Source organism: Corvus moneduloides, chromosome 31, assembly GCF_009650955.1.
Source record: "Corvus moneduloides isolate bCorMon1 chromosome 31, bCorMon1.pri, whole genome shotgun sequence".
NCBI classification, from domain to species: domain Eukaryota; kingdom Metazoa; phylum Chordata; class Aves; order Passeriformes; family Corvidae; genus Corvus; species Corvus moneduloides.
In genome coordinates, this window is record NC_045506.1 from 1230585 (window position 1) to 1240196 (window position 9612).

Here is a 9612-nt window from a genome sequence, read left to right on the forward strand (position 1 = left end):
CTGAGCCATCAAGTCACAACCCCACTTTCCCAAAATCCCAATTCTGCTTTATTTCACTTCATTTTGGAGCAGGGGAAATTGGGGAAGGAAGCGCGGGTTTGGGACACGCCATATCCATAAAAACACAATCCAGATGGAGTGACCCTCAGGGGAACAGAGACCCCCCCCCCCGCCTCCGGTGCCTCCACTTTGGATACTGGAATGGTTGTGGTGGTGGGAAGCTAAAAAAAGGCTTTTTAGCCTCTAAAAGAGGAGTTGGATGTACAGGAGCATCTCCAGCCCTGGGACAGGCACCAAAATTCCATCGATCCCTGAGGTGGGCACCCAAATTTTTCCATCAGTCCCTGAGGTGGGCACCCAAATTTTTCCATCAATCCCTGAGGTGGGCACCCAAATTCCATCCGTTGATCCCTGAGGCGGGCACCCAAATTTTTCCATCAATCCCTGAGGTGGGCACCCAGGATTTGTCCATCAGTCCCTGAGGCAGGCACCGAAATCCGAACGATCCCTGGGGCTCGGCACCCAACATCCAGGGCTGGGCCCCACCCGGCGGCGCCGGGAATGCCCGGTCAGGGCCGCGGCCCCTCGGGCAGCTCTTTGCGCAGGTGGGTCCGGAGGTGTTTCATGAGGGACGATCTGGACATGAAGCTCTTGGCGCAGTGGGAGCAGGGGTACGGCTTCTCGCCGGTGTGGATGCGCCGGTGGATGACGAGGCTGGAGCTGGCGCGGAAGCTCTTCCCGCACTCGGTGCAGCCGTACGGCTTCTCCCCGGTGTGGATGCGCCGGTGCCGGCGCAGCGCGGCCCCGTCCCGGAACGCCTTCCCGCAGTCCTCGCACGCGTGGCGGGGACACCTGAGGGGCCTCAGCGGAGCCGGGGGGGCGGCCGGGACCTCGGGGCTGTCCCCGAGGGGCCGCAGCGGAGCCGGGGGGGCGGCCGGGACCCCCGCGCCGCGCTCGGGGCTGTCCCCCAGGGGCCGCCGGCGGTGCGGGCAGGGCGCGGCCGCTCCGCTGTCGCCGCACTCGGGGCACGGCGCGGGCGCGGCTCTCGCGGCCCCGTCCCGGTGGGATTTGCGGTGCTTGCTGAGCGATTTGACGGCCATGAAGCCCTTGCCGCAGTCGGGGCACTCGTAGGGCCGCTCCCCGGTGTGGATGCGCCGGTGCGTGACCAGCGCGGGATGCGACGAGAGGCTCTTGCCGCAGTCGGTGCAGATGAAGCCGCCGGCGCTGTGCTGCGACTGCCGGTGCTTGCTGAGCGACTTGGTGGCCATGAAGCTCTTCCCGCAGTCCGGGCAGGCGAACGGGCGCTCCCCGGTGTGGATGCGCCGGTGGGTGACCAGCGACGCCTTGGACATGAGGGTCTTGCCGCAGTCCGGGCAGCTCAGGGCCCCGTCCAGGTGGACGCGCCGGTGCTTCTGCAGCGAGCGGGCAGACGCGAAGCGCTTGGGGCAGGAGCGGCACTTGTGGGGCCGGGGCTGGCACGGCGTGCCCAGGTGCTCCCGCAGCGCGGCCCCGCACGGGAAGGCGCTGCGGCAGCGGAAGCAGCTGAAGGGGGCCCCGCCCGGGTGGGCGCGCAGGTGGCGGCTCAGGGACGAGTCCGAGGTGAAGCTTTTCCCGCAGAGCTCGCAGGTGGGGCGGACCGGGTCCGGGGGGTCCCGCCGGGGCGTCCCCCGAGGGTCCTCGGCATCCTCGAAGCCGTCGCGGGAGCTCTCGGCCTCGGCAGCGCTCGGCCACCCGTCGTCTGCAGGGCGATGGGGGAGAAAAGGGGGGGAAAGGGGAAAAAAATGGGAGGAAAAGGGGGTTTGTGTCTAGAGCTGGCTGGGAACGGGGGTCAGGAGGGGAGCGCCGTGAAAAGGCGTTTGGTCAGCCCAAAAAAGGGCTTGAAACGATCAAAAAAGGGGTTGAAGTGCCCCAAAGGAAGAGCAGAATCACTCCCAGAAGGGGTTAAAGTGCCACAGAACGCTCGAAAAGGGATTGAAATGCCCCAAAAAGCGGCTGAAGTGCCCCAAAAGAGATTGAATCACCTCAGAAAAAGGGCTGAACCACCCCAAAAAGGGGTCGAGGTGCCCGAGAAGGGGTTGAAACGCTCTAAAGGGGTGGAAACTTCCCCAGAAGGGATCGAATCACCCCGAAAAACGGGTTGAGGAGCCCAACAAAGCACTGAATCACCCCAAAAAGGGGTTGCCTTCACCCCCCCAGCCCACGGTCACACCAGTCCCCGTCCCCTCCAGTCACACCAGTTCCCCCCAGTTCCCCAGTCCCGACCCCCCCAGTGCCCTCTAGTCCGTCCCAGTGTCCCCAATTCCCTGACACCCCCAGGCCCCCCAGTGCCTCCCCGTCCCTCACCGGAGGCGCCGGAGCCCCCCCAGGCCCCCCAGAGCCGCAGGAGGGGCCTCGCCCGCTCTTCCTCCTCCTCCTCCTCTTCCTCCTCCTCGTCCTGGCCGGGACCCCCCCAAACGCCCCCCGGGGGGGCCCAGTCGGGGGCTCCTGCGGGGGAGGGGAAAGCGGGGGGGTCAGCGGAGCCCCCCAGAGCCCCCGGGGGGAGATTTGGGGACATTTCGGGTGAGATTTTGAGGGTGTGATGGGGGGGGCGGGGGGGTGGAATTTGGGGGTAAAGGGGAATGGAGGCATGGGGAGATTTTTGGGGGGGTCCCAACCTTCCGGGGAGCCGGGGGGGCGCTCGGTGGTGACCGTGACCTCCTGGAGCACCTCGGGCACCTGGGGAGGGAGGGGGGGGAAGGTGAAAAAAGGAGCAAAAGACCCAAAATTTAAAGGAAAAAAGGAAAAACGGCAACCAAAAAGCATCCAAAACCCCGAAATTTAAAAGAGAAGAAAATAAAGAGCGGAGGTAGAAATAAATGTTGAAAGACAAAAATGGGAAATTCAACGCCCGGTACGAAATGAAATTTAAAAACCCAAACACAAACGAAATGAAAAACCCGATGAATTTAAATGAAAGAAAAGAAAGCTATGTAAAATTAAATTAAATTAAATTTAACGAGGTGAAATAAAGTGGAATAAAATAAAAAGAGACGAAATAAAGATAAAATGAAATAAAGTAAAACAAGATAAACTAATCCGAAATGAAAAAAAAATAAGTAAAACAAAATAAAACAAAACAAAACAAAATAAAATAAGATGAAATAAAAGTAAATGAAATAAAATGAAACAAGGTAAAATAGAATAAAATCAAGTGTAATAAAATGAAGCAACCGAGAATTAAAATTTTAAGAAAACTTTTAAAACCCGAATTAAGAGACCAAAACCGGGAAAAAAAAACTTTCCTTAAGAAAACGGAAAATAAATAAATAAATTAAAAAGTTCCACCTCAGGGATGCGGAGCCCCCCCCTCCAACTCCCCCAGCCCCCCACGTGCTCCCCCCTCCCCCCAGCCCTACCTGCGGCTCGGTCATGACGGGGGGAGCCCTGGGAGGGTTTTTTTGGGGGAATCTGGGGGTCTTTGGGGGGTCCCGAACTCCCGGAGAGGCTCCGGGACCTGCGGGCGCCGGGGGACGGGGGGGAGGGGGCGGCCTCGGGGGGCGAGTGACGTCATCTCTACGTCACGGCCGCGCTGGGACCCCCACCCCGAGGGAAGGTGGGCTTGGGGGGGGAGGGGGAGTTGTGGGTCCAGGCGGGAACGGTGGAGGGAGGTGGGAATGTCGTGGGAATATCGTGGGAATGTCGTGGGAATGTCGTGGGAATATCGTGGGAATGTCGTGGGAATGTCGTGGAGCCCTGCAGGGACCGCCGAGGATGGAGGAGACCCCCAGGTCCGGGAGGGGACGAACGCCGGGGATTTGGGACAAAAAAGGGGAATTCGGGTCAAATTAAAGGGAGATTTAGGTCAAAAATGGGGGATTTGGGACAAGGAAGGGAGAATTTGGATTAAAAAAGGGGGAATTCGGGTCAAAGGAGGGCGGATCCTGGACAAGAACGGGTTAATTCGGGCCAAAAAAAAGGGGGAATGTGGGTTAAAAAAAAGGGGGAATGCTGGAAAAACTCCTCCCTCCCTCCCCCCGCGCTGTCGCCAGGTGACAATGACCTCCCCCAGGTGACAATGACCTCCCCCAGGTGACAACGACGCCCGCGGGCCTGTCGCGATGGTCCATCAGCCGCTCCCGATGGGCCATCGAGCGCGGGGGGGGGAAAAATCCCAACCGAACCCCCCCCCCAAAACCAATTCTGGGTTTTTCCCTCAGTTTTCCCCCAGCTTGCCCCAGTGCGAGAGACAAACGCGGAGATTTTTAATGAATTCCCTCGGGTTTGGGTCCATCCCGCTGGGAAAAGGCGGGGGGGGAGCTCAGGGATTCCCCCCCCGGCCCCGAAAATCCCGGGACTGTCGCGCGGGGGGGGGGGGGGGGGGGGCGAATCCCACCGGGACATTCCCGGCTTTGTTCCCGAGCGAGGACCGGGGGGGGACAAGGGGGGGGACACGGAACTTTAACCCTTTCCTACCCCGAGGGGGAAAAACCCGGGATTTGGGGGGAAAAATCGGGATGGGGGAAAATAAATCGGGATTGGGGGAAAAAATCGGGATGGGGAGAAATCCATCGGGATTCCCGGGGTGTTCCCAGGTCTTGGCGAGGGAGAACAGGGACCGGTTTAGGTCAGAAAGTTGGGGATTTGGGGAATTATCCCGGCTTGCGGCGTCGTTTCTTCCCCCGGCCCCAAAACCACCCCAAAATGCCCCAAAGGGTCCGGGAGCGGCGATTCCAGCCGGGAGTTCCGCGGGCGCAGCACGGGAATTGTCGGGATTCAGTGTCGGGACAATTTAAACATTTACGGGGTATTTGAAGGGTTTGAATCCTTTATTTGACTTTTGTATTTAACGTTCTTCTTTGATTTGTAACTCAATCTTTTCTTTAATTTTCAGATTAAATTCTCTATTTATTTTTCGCTTCTTTATAAATTTTATTGGATTTTTATTTAGTGTTTCTTTCTTATTTATTTTTCGTTTAGCTTTATTCGGGTTTATATCTTTTTTATTTTCGCTTAACTTTTTGTTTGATCTCTGATTTCACTTTCTATACAGTTCCTACTTAATTTTGACTTTTCTATTTAATTTTCTAATTAAATCTTTGTTTCATCCCGAACCCCCATCTCCCCCCACCCCGGGAAGCCTCAAAATCGCTCAAAGCCGGGCACGGCTCAAGGGCGTTTATTCAGCGCGGGGAGGGCCGGGGGCGTCCCGGGGGGGTCCCGAGGGTCTCAGTCCTCTTTGCCCGGAACCATCGCCGTCCTCTCGGCCGCGGGGGGCGGGGGGGTCGCTGGAGGAGGGGGGAGAGGGGGTCAGCGGTGACCTTTGACCTCAGCCCCGCCCTTGATCCCTGACCCCCCCATTCCCCCCCGGTCATCTCTTCCTCCCGCGACCCCTCCCGTGTCCCCAGGGCCGCCCCCCTCCATGAGTGCCTCCCCCTCCCCCCGGGGGTCCCAATTGTCCCCCCCCCTCCCTGGGACACCCCCCGCACCCCCCCTGCCCAGGCGCCCTCTTGGTGCCCCCCACCCGCGGGTCCCAGGGGTCCTCCCGTGTCACTGTCCCCTCCTCCCTGGGTGTCCCCCCAGTGTCCCCTCATGGGCCCCCCCTCTCACCTCCGTGGCCCCCCCAGAGGCCCCTGATGACCCCCCAGACCCAGCGCAGGAGGTTCAGCAGACACTGGGCACCAGCACACATCCCTGGGGACAGCGGGGACATCAGCGGGGACATCAGCGGGGACATCAGCGGCGACAGGGCCGGGGGGACACAGCCCCCACCTCGTCCTGCCCCCCCGTCCCTGGGTTCTGCCTGTTGCCCATGTCCCCGTCCTTATCCCCCCGTCCCTGTCCCCGTGTCGCCTCCCTGTCCCGTCCTCATTCCCGTGTCCCCTCCCTGTCCCCATCCTGTCCCCTCCCTGTCCCCGTCCCTGCATCCCCATCCCTGCATCCCCGTCCCTGTCCCCTCCCTGTCCTGTCCATCCCTGTCCTCTCCTTGTCCCCATCCCTGTCCCCATCCCTGTCCCCTCCCTGTCCCCATCCCTGTCCCCATCCCCGTGTCCCCATCCCTGCATCCCCATCCCTGTTCCCGTGTCCCTGTCCCCACCCCGTCCCCATGTCCTCATCCCCACATCCTTCGTGTCCCAGCCCTGTCCCCACATCCTGTCCCCACGTCCCCACCCTGTCCGTGTGTCCCCACCCCCACGTTCCCAACGTCCCTGACCTGTCCCCAGCCCTGTGTCCCCATGTCCCTGTCCCCGACCTTTCCCCTTGTCCCATTCATGTCCCCATCCCTGTCCCCATACCAATGCCCCTGACCTGTCCCCGTGTCCCCAACCCTGTCCCTGTCCTGTCTCCATCCCCCTCCCAATGTCCCCCATCCTGTCCCCATCCCAATATCCCTGTGCCCAACCCTGTCCCGATGTCCCCATCCTGTTCCCGTCCCATCCCAGTGTCCCTGTCCTCCCCCCACCCGGTCCCCTCCCTGTCCCCATTCTGTCCCTGCTGTCCCCGGTCCCCGTCCCCACTCACCGGCAGCTCCGTCGGTGCCGGGGTGGCCCTGGGGCCGCCCTTAAATCCCCGCAGCCGGGGAGGTGACAGGGGCAGGTGACAGGGGCAGGTGACAGGTCGGTGACAGGTCGGTGACAGGGCCGGTGCCATCACCGGCAGTGGGGCCGGTTCTCCCGGTCCCCACCCGGCCCCGCGTGGGTGGGGGTGGCTGGGGAGGGGACACGGGACCGACACGGGGACAGGGGACACGTGGGGGACATGGGGGGGGGGATATGGGGACACTGGGGGGGACTTGGGGACACGGAGATATGTGAACATGTGGGGGAACATTAGGACACTGCGGGGACTTGGGGACACTGCGGGGGACTTGGGGACACGGAGGGCAGGGGGACATGGGGAGGCAGGGGGATGTGGGGATTTGAGGACAGGGGGACATGGGGATGCTGGGAGGGGACATGGGGACAGAGAGGGCACATGGAGATCTTGGGACAGGGGACATTGGGGGACACAGGGGGGACAAAGGGACAGGGGCTGGGAGGTCCCAGGGGGTCTCAGGGGGTCACTGGGGAGTCCCGGGGGATCACAGAAGGGTGACAGGGGGGCCACCGGGGGTCACCGGGGTCATTGCGGGGCTCCCTGAGGGGGGCCACAGGGGACTTACAGGAGGGTCACTGTGGTCACTCGGGTCACGGGACCCCCGTGTCCCTGCTGTCCCCGTGACCTTTGACCCGGAGCGGGGGCGGGTGAGTCATTTCCCGCCACCCCCGCGGGGGCGTGGTTTCCACCGGGTGGGCGTGGCCCCGGTGAGTGGGCGGGACCCTCTGCGGGGCGGGGGCGGGGCCTGCGGGGAGCGCGGGCGGGGATTGGGCGGGGATCGCTCGGGGGGCGGGGCCCGCGGGGAGCGCGGGCGGGGATTGGGCGGGGGCGGGGCCCCGGTGGCGGCGGAAGGGGGCGGGGCCTGCGTGGCGCGCTCCGGCGGGCGGCGATGGTGAGCGGGGTCCCGGTGCCGGGGGGGTTTGGGGGCCCCCCCCTCGACTCGCGATCCTCCCGAGCACCCCCCGTGTCCCCTCTCGACCCCTCCTGAACCCCCTGGCCCGCCCCGGGACCCCCCTGAGCCGCCCCGCGGCCACCGCCACCCTCTCATGTCCCCCCCCCGGGACCCCGCTGTGTCCCCCGCGTGTCGCCGGGACGCCCCCGGCCCTCCTGTCCTCCCCACCCCCCACCCCCCCCCGCAATGCTCCTCCTCTGATCGCCCCGTGCCGCTCCCCGACCCCTCCGGACTCCAGGACCCCCCCCAGGACCCCCGAGCCCCCCCGTGACCCCCCCAAAGCCCCCCTGACCCCCTCTGTCCCCCCCCCCCAGCTGTTCTACTCCTTCTTCAAGTCCCTGGTGGGGAAGGACGTGGTCGTGGAGCTCAAGAACGACCTGAGGTGAGGGGGAGGCTCGGGACCCCCAGAACCCCCCCGGGACCCCATAGAGACCCCCACAGACCCCCCCCGAACGGACCCCCAGGGACTCCTCCAGACCCTCCATAAAACTCTCCGGGAACCCCCCATGGGCATCCTCAGGAACCCCCCCGGTACCCCCAAAGCCCCCCACAGACCCCCCATAAGCCCCCCCATATCCCCCCCCGGGGACCCCATAGAGACCCCCCAGCCCCCCGTGCATCCCCCTCCCAACGCCCCCACCAAACCCCCCCTGGACCCCCCTGCGACCCCCCAAAACTCCCAGGGTCCCCCCAAACCCCCCTGTGTCTCTTCCCAGCATCTGCGGGACCCTGCACTCCGTCGATCAGGTGAGTGGGGGTCCCCGGGGGGGCCCCGGGGGGCTCTGGAGGGGCTTTGGAGAGGCCTCTGACCCCCCCTGCTCCCCCCCCCAGTACCTGAACATCAAACTGACCGACATCAGCGTCACCGACCCCGAGAAGTACCCGCACATGGTGAGGGGTCTGGGGTCCGGGGAGTCGGGGGGTGTCCGGGGGGCCGGGGGGGGTCTGGGGGAGGCTGGGAGGGCCTAAGGGGGTTCTGGGTGGGGCAGAGGGGGTCTGGAGGGGTCTGGGGGTCTCAGGGGGAATCTCAGTGATTTTGGGAGGGTCTCGGTGAGTTCAGGGGATCGGAGGGGGGGGGGGGGTTCAGGGAATTCGGGGGTCTCAGGGGGTCTCTGCTCCCCCCCCCCCAGCTTTCGGTCAAGAACTGCTTCATCCGCGGCTCCGTGGTTCGCTATGTCCAGCTCCCGGCCGACGAGGTGGACACACAGCTGCTGCAGGACGCGGCGCGCAAGGAGGCGCTGCAGCAGAAGCAGTGACCCTCCCCCAAATCCGGGGGGACCCCTCCCCAAATCCGAGGGGACGCCCCAAAATTCAAGGGAGTCCCACGGCCCATTTCCACAACCCCAATAAATGCCCGCCCCCTGCCCTGTTCTCCATGTGTGTGGCTCTCCCGGTCGGCTGGGGGTTGATTTTTGGGTGCTTTTGAGGTGATTTTGGGGTGGTTTCGGGTATCTCCCACCCCCCATTTTTCGGGGTCGCGGAGGGTTTGCACCGCCGGGCCGCTGGGGGGCGCAGAGCGCGGCGGGTGCGGCGCTCGCTCCGGGACGCTCGGTGGCACCGGAGGTTCCGCCCTCGCCAGCGAGCGCCAGCCAATGGCGGGCCGAGATGGGCGGGGCTCTGCGCATGCGCCGCGCGCGCCGCCCCACGTGTCTCCTCCCGCCGCGGCCGCCTCAGGTACCGGGGGAGGCGGGGAGGCCACGTGACCACCGGAGATTTTCCCCCCCCCCGGGACCCCCGCTGGGACCCCCCATTCTCCCTCGGTGCCCCCCAGGTGCTCCCCGAGACCCCTGCACCGACACCGCCCGGCACCGGCCCCCGGCGCTCCCCACAGCACGGCCCCCCCCGCCCACGGCCCTAAGCCTCCCCCGGGACCCCCGGAACCCACTCGGCACCCCCCGAACACCCCCCGGGACCCCCAAGCACTTCCCAGGACCCCTAAACACCGCCCGGCACCGCTTCCCGGCCCCCCCACCTGCAGCCCTGACGCCCCCGGTGACCGCCAGCCCCCCCCCCCCCGTTTTGTCCCCCCAGCCATGGCCGCCCCTCCGGTGCTGCTGCTGCCGCCCCCCCCCGCCGACGCCGCCGCC

At 64.4% G+C, this 9612-nt stretch overlaps 2 protein-coding genes and 1 long non-coding RNA gene across 3 annotated transcripts; 1 reads left to right on the top strand and 2 right to left on the bottom strand.

Annotated features, from left to right (window-relative positions):
• Window positions 1-50: 50 nt before the first annotated feature.
• LOC116436872 (zinc finger protein 771-like) lies at window positions 51-3410 on the bottom strand. Its single transcript, XM_032094291.1, has 3 exons — window positions 3396-3410; window positions 2655-2715; window positions 51-1738 (listed from the first exon to the last, which is right to left on the bottom strand). Exons 1-3 carry the CDS (start codon window positions 3408-3410, stop codon window positions 570-572), a joined length of 1245 nt encoding a protein of 414 aa, XP_031950182.1. The 3' UTR covers window positions 51-569.
• Window positions 3411-4786: 1376 nt separating this feature from the next.
• On the bottom strand, window positions 4787-5700 carry LOC116436949. The gene is made up of 2 exons (XR_004237101.1): window positions 5587-5700; window positions 4787-5264 (listed from the first exon to the last, which is right to left on the bottom strand). It is a non-coding gene; the product is annotated as an uncharacterized LOC116436949 (long non-coding RNA).
• Window positions 5701-7414: 1714 nt separating this feature from the next.
• Window positions 7415-8897, top strand: LSM2 (LSM2 homolog, U6 small nuclear RNA and mRNA degradation associated). Its single transcript, XM_032094399.1, has 5 exons — window positions 7415-7465; window positions 7840-7907; window positions 8242-8272; window positions 8357-8416; window positions 8656-8897. Exons 1-5 carry the CDS (start codon window positions 7463-7465, stop codon window positions 8779-8781), a joined length of 288 nt encoding a protein of 95 aa, XP_031950290.1. The 5' UTR covers window positions 7415-7462; the 3' UTR covers window positions 8782-8897.
• The last annotated feature ends 715 nt before the right edge of the window (window positions 8898-9612 follow it).

Bases quoted from the DNA above. Each gene is read 5' to 3' on its own strand.
- LSM2 (XM_032094399.1), top strand. The intron at 7,908-8,241 runs GTGAGGGGGAGG...GTCTCTTCCCAG, and splicing joins GAGCTCAAGAACGACCTGAG to CATCTGCGGGACCCTGCACT. The intron at 8,417-8,655 runs GTGAGGGGTCTG...CCCCCCCCCCAG, and splicing joins CCGAGAAGTACCCGCACATG to CTTTCGGTCAAGAACTGCTT.
- LOC116436872 (XM_032094291.1), bottom strand. The intron at 1,739-2,654 runs GTTGGGACCCCC...ATCGCCCTGCAG, and splicing joins CCCCCCCGGCTCCCCGGAAG to ACGACGGGTGGCCGAGCGCT.